At 46.5% G+C, this 16,081-nt stretch overlaps 1 protein-coding gene across 1 annotated transcript in view; it reads left to right on the forward strand.

Annotated features, from left to right (window-relative positions):
- Positions 1-16,081, forward strand: part of PTCH2 (patched 2) — a 63,390-nt gene that overhangs the window by 36,226 nt on the left and 11,083 nt on the right. The window contains exons 6-10 of the mRNA XM_084852656.1: positions 6,944-7,139; positions 12,415-12,536; positions 13,934-14,081; positions 14,918-15,049; positions 15,153-15,308. Of these exons, the coding sequence (XP_084708782.1) occupies positions 6,944-7,139; positions 12,415-12,536; positions 13,934-14,081; positions 14,918-15,049; positions 15,153-15,308 (754 nt within the window). The remainder of the gene's footprint in view (positions 1-6,943; positions 7,140-12,414; positions 12,537-13,933; positions 14,082-14,917; positions 15,050-15,152; positions 15,309-16,081) is intronic.

A 16,081-nucleotide genomic window follows, 5' to 3' on the forward strand; every position in this document is an offset into this window, starting at 1 on the left:
ATTATTATTTGTATGGCAAAACAGAGACATAGCTGCCAGGTTCTTTGTGAGAGATCCCAGGACAAGGGCTCTAGCCATATCTGGACTGAAGCTTTTCAGTGGCATCTATACTAAAGTGGTTAATGTAGCACAGGCAGGAGGGCCCTGTAATACTGCTCTAGAACTGCAGTAAGATTTCAGTATCATCATGATACTACTACAGCTTCACTTCTCTTATATCCCACCAGAACATGGCCAAGGGGGTATTGCTTGCAATGTCACATTAGGGAGGGGATAGCAGCAAGGCCGTGGGTGGCAACATGACAGCGTCACATCTTCCAGCCTGCCCCCGAAGGATTGGGAGTAGGTCCACAGGCCTAGCCTTAGCTCTATGCCCCACTTCCAAACCAGAAGAAAACCACTTTTTCTCCCGTCTCTTCCCCCTCCCCAAGGTTTTCTTTGGCTTTGGGGCCAATTGTTTTGTTTTGTTGCTCCCGCTGCCTTGTAATTATGTTTCTATTAAGGTGTACAAAATGGGGGATGGAGGCGGGGAGAGAGTAAAGATGTGGGGACCAGCCCCTCTGGAGGCACTGGGGGAGGGAGGGCCAGGAACAATAGCCAGCATTCTTTCTGTTTACAAGTGTGTTTGTCCATAAGGGGCCCTGGAGACTTATGCTTTGTCAGCAAACGCCAACACTATGTATTCTCATGCTAATGAAACTTTGAAAGCTCCAAGTTGCCCAACAAATGGAATAGCAGCTTTATTTAGCCTGCTGCTGAGAAAAAGGGGATAGTGAGGGAGGGAGGAGAAAACGGATTTAATAAAAAATTAAAAGAGGGAGGGATTTCAATATCAAACTGCCAGGAAAAGGAGTTGGAATGAGGTGCAGTGTTTTGCTTTGGAACTCAGCAGCAGCACAAATCAGAGGTGAGGGGACAAGATCTGCTTTCATCCCATTGAGTTTATATTGTATGGTTGCTGGGTGTTATTCACTGAACAAAAAAAGGGAGAGTTGCTCTTAACCCCCGCCCCCCAAATAAGAAAGTTTCTTTTTAAACAATTTTGTCATGGTTACATTTTTTGAGACTTTTGAGGGCCCACGGTAAAACTGTCTTCTCAAGCTTCATTTTAAAAACCAACAACAACATATGAGGGATGGGGCTTTAAGCACACACTTTTTATAACTGCTCAGTGTCTGGCGCAACCAGGGCAGCTGGCAAGGAAGTCAGGGTTTTCTTGCTCATTCCGGACCCTTCTATAAAAAAAAATACTCAGTGCCATGTCCTTGCTCCCTTACTTTCTGCACCTAGCCTCTTGGGTTGGGTGTTTATTAATAATGTGTCTCATATCTCCTCACCCCTCAAAAAATCCACACACAGATCCCAAAGTTTTGCTTGTGAGTGGCTGGAATGGGGGAGTATTTTCCTCAGGTCCAGCTTCCGCTTCAGTTCAGCTGAGGGTCTCTCTTTCTCCCCCTCCTTCCTTTAATGCAAAGGGAGCGAAAACTTGGGAGAACAAAGGGCAGCAATCTATGGAAAAACAAAAGGGCCCGACTTGGCTCAGTGAAGCAAGAAACAGCAGATAAAAGAAGCTCTCTTTGGGAGCAGGAGCAGGGCTGTTTGGAATGTGGGAATTGGGCAAGAAGGAACCTTCTTGGAATCTGGGGTTTCATGAATGATTGGAGAGGGATTCTGCCCTGAACATGACAAGACTTTCTCTGCCTGAGCTTTCTTCTTTTCCCCATCTTGGAATTTTGCTTTTTCCTTTTGTCTAAAAAAGAAAGCAGAAAGCAAACCCTAGCCTTTGCTTCACAATTCCTGTTGAAAGATAAAAAGTTGCAGCTCCTTTCTTCATCCCAGTCACTCTTCCTTTCAATCCTCACATTTTTAACTTGTTTGGTTACAAAATAAACCTGAGCGAAGAAAGAAAATCCCTAAAGACTCACTAACACTCATTAGAAAGAACACCCAGCAGAGTCTGGGAGACAAACTTCACTCATCAAAGCCCTTGGGAATTTAACAGGCATTGGGGGTAGAGTCTGTAGAACCTCAGGCCCTGATTCTGAATGGATAGGGAGTAAGTCAAAGAGCATTTTGTTCTGTAGACCTCATTTAGCAGTACTGGACAAGTCCACCTGCGTGAAGTTGCCAACTTGTATGACAAAAAGTTAACTCCTGTGACTTTAACAACTTCCTGCTGTGCAACTATTAATCAGGAGCAAAATCTCCCATTACAATGACAAAATGAAGGTGTAAAATCATACTTGTCACCCTGTCATATAGCTATTACAGACACAGAAACTCAGGCATTGGTTACTCCCAGGATTGTATGAACAGGACAGTCTCTGCCCCCATCCATTGGAAAGAGATGCAAAGAAGACCCTTTACTTTAAGGTTGTCAGGGCCATAACAAGGCACTGAAGGAGGCTACAATTGCTGTGCCACTTCCCTCTGCATGCCAGTAGGATGCACCTATTGCCCCACAGCTGGTAGGGGGTGAGAGCACCCGCGGAGAGGAACAGTGGTTGCAGCCTCAGTGTCTAAGAGCATTTAAAGGTGTGGGCAGCACCTCCTGTTGGAAAGAGGCTTCAACCATCTTGGAAAGAGGCTGCCTGAAAGGCAGTAGAGAGAAGGAGTTGTTGGACATTATCAGACCTGAAATAAGATGCAGGGATTTCCTTGGATTGTAGCTGCCATCTTGGCCTTGGAGAGTGAAAATGAAACACAAAATTTAGACCATCTACAGTGTCCTGGCTGCTTAATGTCCCTCACAGGCAATTTGTGCCCTGTGAAATTTCCAAGGCTGACTCACGCTTGCCAGCAGGCGCTAATCTAGGTAAATTACTTTAATCAGTTGTTCTCTCTCAGACCAGGAAGGGGAAAAGTTTGTCTATTCAGGGATGAATTCACTATCATCAGATATCCTTTAAGTGCAGAAAATATTCCTTTTTTTCCTAAACTGTATTTATATCAGTCACTTCTGCCAACATTTCCTGTCTCAGTGGCTCTTCTTCCCTTGTCCCGAACACCTGTTCTGGTGGATTACTGACCATTTTACACATTATAAGGTCAAGCGACACTGTCAGTGACACTGGAGAGGGATCAAAGAACTGAGTTGTCACCTGGGCCTAATCAGCCTGTGAAACATACTGCCTCAGGATGTGGATGAGCAGAATTTGGAGTGATCTGGAGAGAGGAGAGGAATAAGGCCTTTCTATGGGGGATGGAGAAACTCCAGATCTAATAGTATATTTGTGAAGGATATGACTTCTCCTCAGTAGTACCACTCATCTGTGAATATGATGGTTAGGGATGAAGCTTCCCTGGGACAGATTATTCCCTACTTGCCTGTTAAAGACATTGGTAGGGCTACCCTTTTTATTAGGGCAAGGGCAGAATGCCTTTTCTTCTATCAAAACACCTTTTCTGCACAAGTGTATCACGTACACCCTGATGTAAGCAGACAGAACACACCCACGATGCCAGTCTGTGCGTACCTACACACAAATGCACTGGACAAAACACTGTATGTGGGAGATACTCCTTCCTTGCCAATCTCTATTGAAATCTTCCCTTTTGCTTCTAGAATCAACCATGATGCCACCACCAGCACATGAACTCATCCTTGTACATAAACACACATACCCAATTCTGGTCCAGCCAGAGAAGGCGCTGTCCACTTCCTCTAGTGCTGGCCCGTCAAACCAGATGCCAAATGAAAGCAGCATGCCTGATCCTGTTATGCACAGGAACAAAGGGAACGAAGCCCTATCCCAGCACTGCAGAAACCCCTCCCACCCCGAAATGAGTCTTGTGCAGCCAGTCAGGGCAATTAACGTCAGCATGCTAACATCTTGATAGAGCCGGTGTTGGGACAGCCAGGACCCTGCATGAAAGGGAGAGGCAGTGCCCCACAAGCCTTCCCAGTCTTACTAGTGTAGAAAGATGGATAAGGGAAATGGGCTTGCAACCCACACTGTGTAATTAATAGTCTGGCCTGTTACAGGTATATGTGTTCAGAGAACTGTCCCTCTTTCTGCTTGGGGAGCGTTGTCGGGTTCCATACTCCATATTTAACTTCTTTATTTCAAATGCCCACAGTGTGCGCAAGTCTGCTGCATCCTACACCTATGGTCAGGTTCAGCCTTCCAACTAAGTTCACAAAAGTTGCTAGCCTACCCCCCCAAAATATAGTATCCTGCTTACTTGATAATACGTATATGAATGTTAAAATACCCTTAAAAAGAAAAAAACAAACAGCCTTCTAATTTCATGCCTTAGAAAATATAGGTTTTGAAAACCCAGCTGCTCTGAGATTACAAAAAGCAAAGAAGAACAATAACAGAAGGTAAAACAAAATTGTTAGGGATTTATTCTTTTTTTATTTTACCTTGATATAACTTCAAAGGAATTCATAGTGAAATCATGACCACAGTTGCATTGGAGGCTTTCATTTCTGGTTCCTGTCACAGATTCTTACTTTTCAAAGTCAAAACAAACATTCTTTTCATCCAAATTGGCGTCTATTTACAAAAAATACTGTGCAGGACCTTGCAGGTGAACATTCATATCCCTTACCTGCAAATGTGTGGGGCTTAATTTGAGCCAGGGTTTGCTAGAAGTTGTTTTTCTGATTAAAGAAATCTCACAGAGCAGTCCTATGCTCCCCTTATGCCGGGACCAGAGATACACCACTGCTGTGCTGGTGAAACTGCCACTGTCTCCAATGTGTGCTCAGCCCGGCGCAGGAGACACAACCAGAAAATACAAAAATAGCATAAAAATGACAGACAACTGTCCTGCGCCTTGGATGGTGGTTTGACAGATGGTAGGGTAGCAGGTGCAGTGTCTCTTATGGCATCAGCCCCATGCTGGGAACACTTTCACCTGCTGCGTAGCTGTCTGTCATGGGACTTGCAAGGGTACGGGAGCCTGCCTGGAGGAAGTAGGGCACCAGCCCCATGGAGGAAAAGCCAGGAGCATCCTAGTCGCTACTATTGGTCATGAGGTGGGCCTGTCTCATGGTCAGCATGGAAGGGGTCACAGCCCGGATCCTGTACCTCTGGGAGAGTGGCTTATGAAGAGCAAGGGGAGACCCAGAGTAGCAAGCAATAGAATAGGCAGCAATTGGGCCACTTAGTTCCTAAACCTGGATGCATAGTAGGTGTTTGTGAGGGAGTGACAGAGAAGAGGGGGTGGTGCCACCTGAGTGCTATGCCAGTGCTCATGCCTCAGCCTCCCCCCTCCCTTCCCTTCCTCTCTATCATAGGGGGAGGGGGACTGAGTATTCTGTCCCCCTTGGGGGTTGCAGTGGAACTCTGCATATACAGGGAACAACTTGTTCTTCTCCATGCATCCAGGATGTGATCCAGAAGGTGAAAATGTTTGTGACTGTTAGCCCAGCAGTGGCAAAGGTTGGGGTGGAATGCCTAGTCTTTGTCAGCAGAGAATGTACCTGCATGCAGGGGGTTTCCTGCAAAATGTTCCCCACCACTGCAGGGAAAAGTGTTACAGCAATACATTTCAGACAAGACACAGCATTCTCATATGGCAAAGCAAGTTGGGGGAAGACGGTCGCAGCAGTTATACATTACAGCATGTGTAATGTATTCTCTTGCATACCTGTGTGGGGTGCTTGTCCTGGCACCTCCAGTTGTTGGAGCGGGGTTGGGTGTTTGTATCTGGACTCCCAAGGTGAGGTACCTGTTAGGGTTCTAGGCAGGAAGTGCTAGTAAGGTGCTCAATTTCCATGTGTGTTGTGAGGCCAGGCTGTTTTGTGCAAGATGCTCCCTTTGTGTGTCAAATGCCCTTTCCTCATAATTCTATCACTAAAGGTCTTTCTTGTAAGCTCTAAGTGTGTGCAACATGGGTCCAGGAGCAAGTTTGAAGGGGCTCTGAGCCAGGGGCCCCTAAGCCACCATGGTTGCTCTTCTCCCAGTTCCCCTACTGCCATCCTGCCTGCTTGGTTGGCAATCATGCTGTCTTCTGGGGCCAGGAGCACCAGCCAGGTCCGCTACTGACTGCTGCTTTGAAAATGGAGCTCAGCTGAGAGGAAATGGGAAGGGGGCCGCGCAACATAATCACGTTGCATTGTTCCCCTCCCACTTCTTCTCAGCTGAGTTCCATTTTCAAAACAGCAGCAGGCCACCTGGGCTGCTGCTGCTGGTCTTTCTGCAAAAATCTCTTGGAGCCATGCAGCTGGATTTTACAGTGCACCTTTGGGGCAAAGGTCTAAGCAGCATTTTTTGGGAAGAAAGCAGCAATAGCCCATGCATCATCGGAGTTATGGTCTCCTTGTGTGGGGTTTATCTACTAGTTGTTGTGTGTTATGATTGTGTGCTGATTTCCATCATATCCTATGCTGTGTTGTGGGGAGATGGGTTGGGCAGCCATCACTGGTTGAGATTCTAGTTTAAAAAAAAAATTTCTCTCCCATTGGAGTCAATGAGAAGGAAATTCTTGTGCCAGCTTTGGGGCACATGTCAAGTTGTGCTGTCAATGGAGACATAGCTGTGAACTGAAGGGTAGAGAATATGGTGTAAGTGTGCTCCTCCTCTGTGCCATTCACAGCTCCACACTATTTCAGCCATTCCACTAGTGTATCTTAGGTCTGCTTCATGCTTTTTTTTCCTCTTAAGGCAGTTGCAGCAAATGCAATCAGCTAATTACAGTTCACCTCACATCTTTCATTATGACTTGATCTCAGGACAAGGAAAAGGTAAATAAAAGGAGACAGGCATTCCATGCTGTAACATTTTGTTACAGGTCTGCAACAAAGTGTTACAGCATGGAGTGCTCCCTGTTCAGGATTCCAGGCACTCAGTTCCATTCCCCTCCCCAGCCCAAAGTTTTCAGTTTTCCTCTCAATAGTCCCAGTGGTGCATCTGCTGTAAGACATTCCAGTAAGTGATGCTATCCAGGTACTCCCACTGTTCTATTAACTCACAACTCTCTTTCTCTACAGGGGCCGACGGGATATCCAGTGGACTAACTTAGACCCTATTCAACTGATGGAAGAGCTGGGCCAGTTTGCCTCACTAGAAGGATTCAAGGAGATGCTGGATAAGGCAGAGGTTGGCCAGGCCTATATGGAGCGGCCTTGCCTTGACCCCTTTGACCCTGAGTGTCCTACTAGGGCCCCCAACAGCCAAAGCCAGAAGGTAGGTTTGAGTTAGGGGTGTTTCCCAAATTAGGTGAGAGACCTAATTCTTTCAAATGGTATATAAGGTGGTAAACTCTTATGTTTTGACTATAGTTCAGACTACAGTTGACAGCTTGCATGATAGTATACTCCCTAACAATAAAAGATTTCAGATTCTACATATAGAAAAATAACATGCAACCTTCTCTCTTGCATCTAGTTTGCAGTGTGTAAGGAATATATTTACAAGGATTTTCAGAGTGATAGCTGTTGCAGAAAAACAATGAAGAGTCTTGTGGCACCATAAAGACTAACAAATGTATTATGGCATACGTTTTCCTGGACGCTGACCTCCATCAGATACTCCTGATGAAGTGGGCAGTGTCCACAAAAGCTTATGCTATAATAAATGTCTTGGGGCATAATCCTATGGCTGCTAGTCAGTGGCTAGATGGCCATAGGATAGGTCACTTCCCTGAGAACTGACCTCCACCCCCTCTCGCGCTGCCTTGTAGGCAGCGCAGATTGTCCCTGCGCTCCGTGCTTGTAAGAGCAGCGAAAACAGGGCATTCCTGGGGGCGGCCTGGGGCGGGGAGGGCGGAAGTGCCTTTCTGATGCTTCCTATGCATCTGGTGTTCCCCCCCCCGACTTCCTGTGGCTAGACACCCGAAATCGGCTGTCTAGCTGCAAATGCAGGCAGCTGAAGCGCGAAGGAGAAGATCCCCTCTGCGCTGCTTCTGCTCTGCATTGGATAGGTGGTCGCCTCCGAGTTCGGAGGCGGCTTCCTATCCCGATAGGATTGTGCCCTCCATCTTTAAGGTGCCACAAGACTCTTTGTTCTTATATTTGTAAGGAGGAGCTTTCCATCATCTAGGTCTCCACTTGTAGTCAAAGCCAAACTAGTTGAGAAGCTGGGAGATCCATGATAAGATCTTCTATGGGTGTTCCCCCGACCCTCTTTTTAGTTCAAAGCAGCTGACTGGGGGAGTGGGCATTTCACTATGCTGTTTTCTATCTAAATTGCCCCCTCCTCACCGGAAGCTGCTATTTGCCCCATGGGTATGTGTGCACATAGAGGTGCTTTCACCATCAGAAGTGAGGAATGTGGTTACCAGAGATAAATTCTTTTTAGTCATGGTACCCAGGTAGTGGAATATTCTCTCCAGAGATGCATAGGTATCTACTAGTTTTTTTGTACCAGGTGAAGACAATTTGATTCTTCCTAGCTTCTAATGGGTGATTTTAAAAAATTCTTGCTATTTCTCTGTGTTTAATGTTGTTTTACTACTGCTTTATTGCTTCATGCTTTAAAATATGTTATTGCTTTTACTGCAGGGTTGGGGGAGGTGCATTTGTATCCCCAGCACAACATAATCAGTTCCCTTAGATGCTAATCCTCAGCCACACTTGTGTCAAACTGGACTTGATAAGCCAGCACTTCAGTTGGCAACAGTTAATCGGGCTCCACAAATTATTTTGGAACCTGACTGCCAGATAGCCATAAGTCATGTCCCATCAATTTTTGAAGCCTCTTCTCTCACTTATTCTCATGTGCACAAAGAACATTGCCTAGAATGTTGGCTTGGAGTACATCAACCACTGTGTATTTGAGCACATTCTTTAATATTCCAAGTAAAATTTGGATCTCCCATAAAAAGCTGGGTCTGAGATTAAGAGATGCAGTAAGATAGGGTGGACAGCTGCATAACAGTGCAGCATGTTTCTAATAGCCATGTTATTTAAAAAAGAGAGAGGGAGAATTGTAATATTGCAAAGTGCACTCATTAGGAATTCTGAATATGTTGCAGAATGGATGCAAAATTTGCTATCTGTGTGAAGAATTTAGTAGATGATGAATGTTAATCAGGGGCAAGAAGTTAGAGACTGCAAATTGCATTGATAAATGAAGCAAAAAAAGGAGGAGTGCCATTAATTGCTCTTAAATCAAGCCACCCAAGTAAAAGGCATTTTTTCCTAACTCTCACAGCCTCTGCTTCAAGCAAATAGCCAAGGTACACATTAAGTACCGTGACATAAGATAGATATAGCCAAAGAAAATGAACATTCTGACTATAAAAAGTAGAGATGCTTCTGTAGCATGGACTCTGGGAGTAGGGGAGAGTAGACTCAATGATCCCACAAAGCTCTTCAGATTGTAATGTTTGTACAAAACAATAGGATAGCCATCTTGTGTCTTATTGGGACTGGGGACCTCTTTTCAGGCAGTGTGCGCCAAAAAGGGCTCAACTAACTGTGGGGTCCCCCATTATGTTAGCTTTGCCCTTCTGTGTCTAGGCATGGGAGGAGATGTGGAACGCCTGGCACTGTGCCAAGGAGGTAAAGGCAGGACTGATGGTGCTGATCCAGGCAGACACAATGCAAGTGCTGGCCAGCAGGTGGTCATAGTTGGAATGTGTCCTGGAACAGATGGCAGTTTTGGGAAAGTGGAGGGGGAGGGAGAAGCCAGCGTGTGTGTGTGTGCATGCGTGCGCCCCCCCCCCCACACCACATATGACCGAGGGCAAGCACAAGGAGCGGGAGGATGGGGTTGCAGCCATAATTCCACATTTCCTGGCTTGAAAGCCAGACTGTTATCATTATGGCTATCCAGTTTCTCTCGCTGCCACCGCAGGAGCAGGAAGGAGATGCCGTTAGGATTGAAGAGAACACCCGGTGTGCCGGCAGGCAAACACACACTCAGTCTTACAGTCAGAATGGATTCTGCAAATGCATCTCCCAGATCAAATTTGAATAGGCAGTATATTTGCTCCTCTCTTGCAGTCTTTGAGAACAAAACTAGTTTTCTATAAGTTATCTGTTAAAAAAAAGCTAGTGATTCTTCTTATATTTCTCTGTTCAGCTGGGTAAATATCAGGCACTGGCTGACTTGAATGCATCCACCTGATACTGTCCACCACAGCCAGTGTGGTATAGTGGTTAGAGTGATGGACTGAGACTCTGGAGAACTGTATTCTAGTGGCCACGAAGCTCACTGGGTGATTTGGGGCCAGTCACTGACTCTCAGCCCAACTTACCTCACAGGGTTGTTGTGAGGAAAAAGTGGAGAGGAGGAAGGCCATGTAAACCACCTTGGGTTCCTTGCAAGAGGAAAAATGTGGCATGATTTCATGATTTCTATTGTGGGTGGCTGAAAATATGGAAATACTGCTGGGAGATGTGCAGTGTAGATATATACAGTAGATAAAGGTGAGGTTTAGCTAAGATTTAATCTGTGAGGTTTTGGAAGGTAGTTTTGGTTAAGAGATCTGGTTCAAATCTGCACTCAGCCATTAAGCTCACTGGATAACCTTGGGCCAGTCAATCACTATCTCTCAGCCTAACCTACCTCATAGGGTTGTTGGGAGAATAATGTACACTGCTAGAGCCCCTTGGAGGAAAGATGGGGTATAGATATAATAAGATAAAAAAAATAAAATAACTGTAGATGTTTGGATCTAGCAGTTTCCTGCTTTTCCCATTGCTTGAGGCCTGCATTGGGTCTGTGGGCTGTATCTATGGAGTTGTGCTTTGTATCATTCCTTTAAGAATGACTCACTGACGGTTGCAGGGTGAAGGAACCACACTGATTTTGGCCCCTCATTCTGTAGCAGTACCTAGACTAGGAGAGAACCTGCATGGAACATTGTCACATAAAAGCTTGAAACTCCCAGGTCCCCTGAACTCTGCTTGCTGTCCCTGCATAGAGGCTGTGTGCTTTGCAAGCACTTTGAACATAATGATAATGGTGGCAACACCATATGGCATGTGAAAGAGCCCTCTTCCATCATGGGCAACCAGGGAATCATCAGGCTGCTCCAAAAAGAGTATTATTCTGATAGCTATTACTAAATTTCCTTAATTATTCTAGGGTCAGTGTCATTGCACTGAAGAGATCCTCTCCAGAGAGTAGCTCAAGCCTTCACCATTACTAATAACTAGCAGAACATCTATCATTGAGATATCTGTGGTGTATGTGGAAGGATCAGTTCTATAGTGTGTGCATGGGGTGGGGAGACCTGCAGGGCCTCTGTCAGTGAGGGATTGGCCACCTCGCCTCATGGTTGGTGGGCAGGTTTAGCCCATACCACAATGCTGTGCCCAAGTACATAACGTTTCCCCATAAAAGTGAGTGGCAGATAGTAAAGGGGTGCGCTCAGGGACAGCATTGACATGGCTGCTAAACCTGCTCATGGAGGGGGAAACTATCAATGCCTACTTGTCTTGATGGCTGTATATTGCCTCGCAATAACAGTTGCTGGGGAATTGCCGAGAAACAGTGTGGTGTAGTGGCTAGAGTTAGATCTGGGAATACCTGGGTTCTAGTCCCCACTCTGCTATGAAACTCACTGGGCGACTTTAGGCCAGTTATTGACTTTCAGCCTAACCTACCTCACTAGGTTGTTGTGAGGATAAATTGGAGAGGAGGAGGATAATGAATGCCACTTTGGACTCCTTGAAGGAAAGGCAGGATAGAAATATAATAAATAAACAAACAAACAACAGCAGGAAAGGGCTATTGCCCTTATGTTCTGCTTGTGGGCTTCCCAGAGGCATCTGGTTGCCCACTGTGGGAACAGAATGCTGGGCTAGATAGGCCTTTGGTCTGATTCAGCACAGTCCTTATGTTCTTATGACCCTAGTGATCCACAGCCATTGAGAATCAAGTCTGCTGCTATTTGCATAGCCCCATATAAGGTTCCATTCTTGGTCACGCCTGGGCATGACAATATTGGGTGTATGTGTGTGATGGAATATTGGTAACCCTTGGTGGTTTGTTTATAAGGAGAGGAATCAGTCCAGTAGCGCTATTAATGTGCAAGGTGCTTCACAATCCCTCTGACATTTTTTAGTGTTTTATTTCCATTTAATGGATGGGAAACTGTAGCTGAGAAGTACTGACTTCCCCACGAGGTCAGTGAACTCATGGTTAAGCAAGGGCTTGAAACCTCAAGTCTGATATTCTGTCTCCTAGAACATGCTGCCTCTCATTCTTCCTGGGCTTTCCTCACATGTGACGTTTGCCAAGGAGCAACATTTGCCCTTGTTTGCCCAAGTGGCTAGCTTTTGTTTTATTAGCCAGTTAGTTCAGGCCTATAGCAAATTATCACTTATCTTGAAGGAAAACAGTTCTGTTTCAGTTCAGGAGGCAGTGGATGTGTGCAGAGGCACCTCTTGCTCTGTGGAAAACTGTTGATGGAACTCTTAACAAAATCCTCAATCACCATCTAAACGTCCTGTGCTCATGTCCTAAGTTACTGCTGCCCTGTTACAACCCCTTTTTGCTGTACCACCAGGAACCAGACATCCCCGCTGAGCTCACAGGCGGCTGCCATGGCTTCTCCCAAAAATACATGCACTGGCAAGAGGAGCTGATCCTGGGAGGCACAGTGAAAGAGTCCCAGGGCAAACTGCAGAGGTAAGTGTGTGTCTGCCCATCCATGTCAAGAGGAGATCTCTGACCAGAAATAATGCAGTAACTAAGGAGGTCTTTCTGCAGGGCAGATGGCTCTTCCCTGCAAGTAGAGCCAATTAAAGATGATTGACAAAGTCATAAACTTTGGGAGGGGAAGACATGGCTGCTGGGAACTGACCGGACTCTCATTCCTACCCGACTGACAATTGGGGATGATGGTAAACTACCCCTGAACCAGCTTGTAACTTGATGCAGCTGAGTTTCATATTCTTCGAAGTACTGGGTGCATGCCCATGACCTGATCCCAGGAGCAACTGGCAAGCATTCCTGAGCTGTAGGATGTATGTTGATCCCTGAAGCTCTGGCTGTCATCACTCCTTGCCTCCTGAAGCCACCTGCCAAACCCCAGTCCCTTCCAGCTAACATGAATGCTGTCTTGAAGGCACCTGCTTGCAGCAATCCACAGCCCAGATCCCAGAAAGGGGCTCAACTGTGCCTAGAGCAGTAAACATTGGAAGCTGGCCCTGTACCCAGCCTCTGCAGTCAGTGCTGTGTCCCATGCTGGATCCATAGCCATCTATCTATGCTGCAGATGATTGCTATTTGGTGTGGTGGGCCACATTCTGCATGCTAGTGGGGGCAGGTCATCTCACGCCACATTGTACTTGTCAGAAAAATAATTCCTACGGATGGGAACACCCCTGGGGCCTTCTGTCCTCAGCTGCCTAAAGATTGCCAAGGACTGGGAGAGAAATTGGGAACAAAGACTGTTTAAGGGTTGCCTTTCATTTTAAAAATCATATGCAAGGAGGTAGCCAGAAAATGGCAGGAAAGACTCTCGACACCTTAATGTTGAAAGTATGCTTGATTCTTCTAATATTCCAAGGAAGTGCCATTTCTAGCCCCTCCCATGCATTTCTAGAATGCAGTCACTTTGAGAGCTACTTTTTCATTACTTTTCTTCTTGTACATATTGAATGTGTATGTGGTGAACCAGATGTGTAAATCATCCACCACAAGAATAAATCATAGGCCTATTGGCAATCGCAGGCGTGTTGGAAAAGCCTATTGGTTGTTTGCATGCTGTGCTTGGAGCAGTAGGCAGTGGTTTCTTTCCCAAGGAAGTTGATTGACACAGCACAGTTGTCCACTTTGCATACATTTAGATGGGGGGTCAGGGTGGGGAAGCTGCTTGGATCGAAAGAAGCATTAAAAGGAAACCTGTGAATCGGCTCCAAACGGGGGCTGATTGTGCGAAATAAAAGCTAGAAATCAGAGCTCCTGGCTTCTGCCTTAAGCTGGGGGAGGGGAGTGCCACTGTGATCCAGAGTTAAAAGGACTCCTGCCTCCTCAACTGTGGGCAAGAGAAGGTGTCCCTGAGCCTGCTCTTCTTCCTACAGAGCTGAAGCCCTGCAGAGCATGTTCCTGCTAATGAGCCCACGGCAGCTTTTTGAGCACTACCGGGATGACTATGAGATACATGACATCAGCTGGAGTGAGGAGAAGGCAGCTGCTGTGCTGGAGGCCTGGCAGAGGGAGTTTGTAGAGGTGAGGTGGGCAGAGGCATGTAGCAGGGCAGCTCTGACACTTGTGTGGAGACTTCAAGGCTGCTTGATGCAAGGGAGGTATGTTTGTGCATGGGTGAGAGCACGAGCGCATCTACAAAATGCTGAAAAGGAGAATGCCAGGGAGGTGATGTGCAGAAACGCATGCAGGTCCATGATTAGGGGATGTGGGGGAGGGATCATGCAGGACTGCTTGCGGATATGCATTTCTAAACAAGGAAGGTTGTGTATCTGCAGGCACATGGATGCTTGTGAATGTATAGAATGGCACACAAAGCAGTTTCTTGGGTGGAAGGACGATCACTTATTTCCCCAAATGGAGAGTTTGGATCCTCGACCGTGCTCAGCCTTGTTTGGTTCATGACAAGTATAGCAACGTATAGGCTCTTCCATGCCCTTTTGACATCTTGTGACCTTTTGGCCTGGTGACACCAAGTCAGTTATGGGGACTTCACGAAATGCAATCCTGACAGTGGAAAGAGGTCTGATGTACTTGAGTAGGTCTGTATGGTGATATGCATCTGGGTGGGAGTGGTTGAGAGAAGATCCTTTCCTGGAGGGGTTTCAGATAGGCTTGTGAGTAAATCAGTGCTTGTTGTAAGCAGATTTCTTCATTGAGCAGCAGATTGCTTATGATTGGATGCTTCAGCAAAGGGCTTAGGTCTCAGCGGGGCCTCTGTGTTTCGAGTTTGGCAGGTGTGCAAGTGGATCCTGTGCATGAATGTATGTGAGCAGGATCCCAGTGTGAGTCTGTCCAAAGCCACTGAGATGATGACTGTGCTCCTCTTCCAGTATTTCACAGATCTTGTGTCTTTCCAGTTGGCCCAGGAATCCCTCCCTGCAAATTCCTCCCAGACTATCCATGCCTTCTCCATCACCACACTTAATGACATCATGAAATCCTTCTCAGATGTGAGCGCCATCCGCGTGGCTGGCGGGTATCTTCTGATGGTGTGTAGCAGCTTCTCCCCTCTCTCCTGCCTGCCTCAATTGCTTCTGCAATAGTTCTCCTCCTTCCTTCTCCTCAGTAATTGTCATTTTCATCTTCTTGTAGCTGGCATATGCCTGTGTCACCATGCTGCGCTGGGACTGCTCCAAATCACAGGGCGCTGTGGGCCTGGCGGGTGTTCTCCTGGTTGCCCTTTCAGTGGCTGCTGGACTCGGACTCTGCTCCCTGCTAGGCATCTCATTCAATGCAGCCACCACCCAGGTATGTCACACATTGGAGATGTTCACCTTCCCACCCCAGCCACCCTTCGCTGTCTGTCGGTCAGTCTTCCTCTTGCTCTGCAAACATTAGAATAGTCCAACCTCTTCTCAGATTTCTCAGTTCAAGCAGTACTGAGATTAGCGTGGCATCTGAGGATGTTGTGTTGTAGAGAGCACTTTCTTTGCAGACCCATGGCTGTTCCTGAGGCTCCAGCATTGACTGCACTACTGCCTTCACCTCTCAGAAGAGTCTAGCAGTCTACATGCTACTTTCTCATTCATAGGTGCCTGAGGAAGTAGAGGACAGTCATAGAATAGTTCAGTTAAAAGGAGCTGCAGTCCATTTGCACTGAGGCAAATCCCTTGACATCCTGATTAGGAATGTGCACAAGGGGAGCCTCGGCAAAAGTACCTGCAAGGCAAGGGAGCAGCCTAATAAAACCAAGTTTATGTTGCTCAAGTGAATGAGTTATGCCATATGTGTTAGGAGAAAGCAAAAAGCCCGTAGAGTCATCAGCCAATCTGACTTTGGAAAAATATGAGGATCATTTAGAGCCTGAGCATAAAAGAAGAAGTAAGCATACATAGAATCACAGAGTTGGAAGGGACCTTCAAGATCATCTAGTCCAACCCCTTTCTCAGTGCAAGCTCTGCAATGCAAGATGCAGCTACAGCATCCCTGACAGATGGCCATCCAGCCAACCGTCTCCATTTCCAATCATTCCCTTCCTTGCACAGCCTGACACCTGTATCTAGTTTTGTGGAAGTTGGACA

This window comes from Heloderma suspectum, chromosome 4 (genome assembly GCF_057233095.1).
Source record: "Heloderma suspectum isolate Gila_16-S chromosome 4, 16-S_ref, whole genome shotgun sequence".
Taxonomy (NCBI): Eukaryota; Metazoa; Chordata; class Lepidosauria; order Squamata; family Helodermatidae; genus Heloderma; species Heloderma suspectum.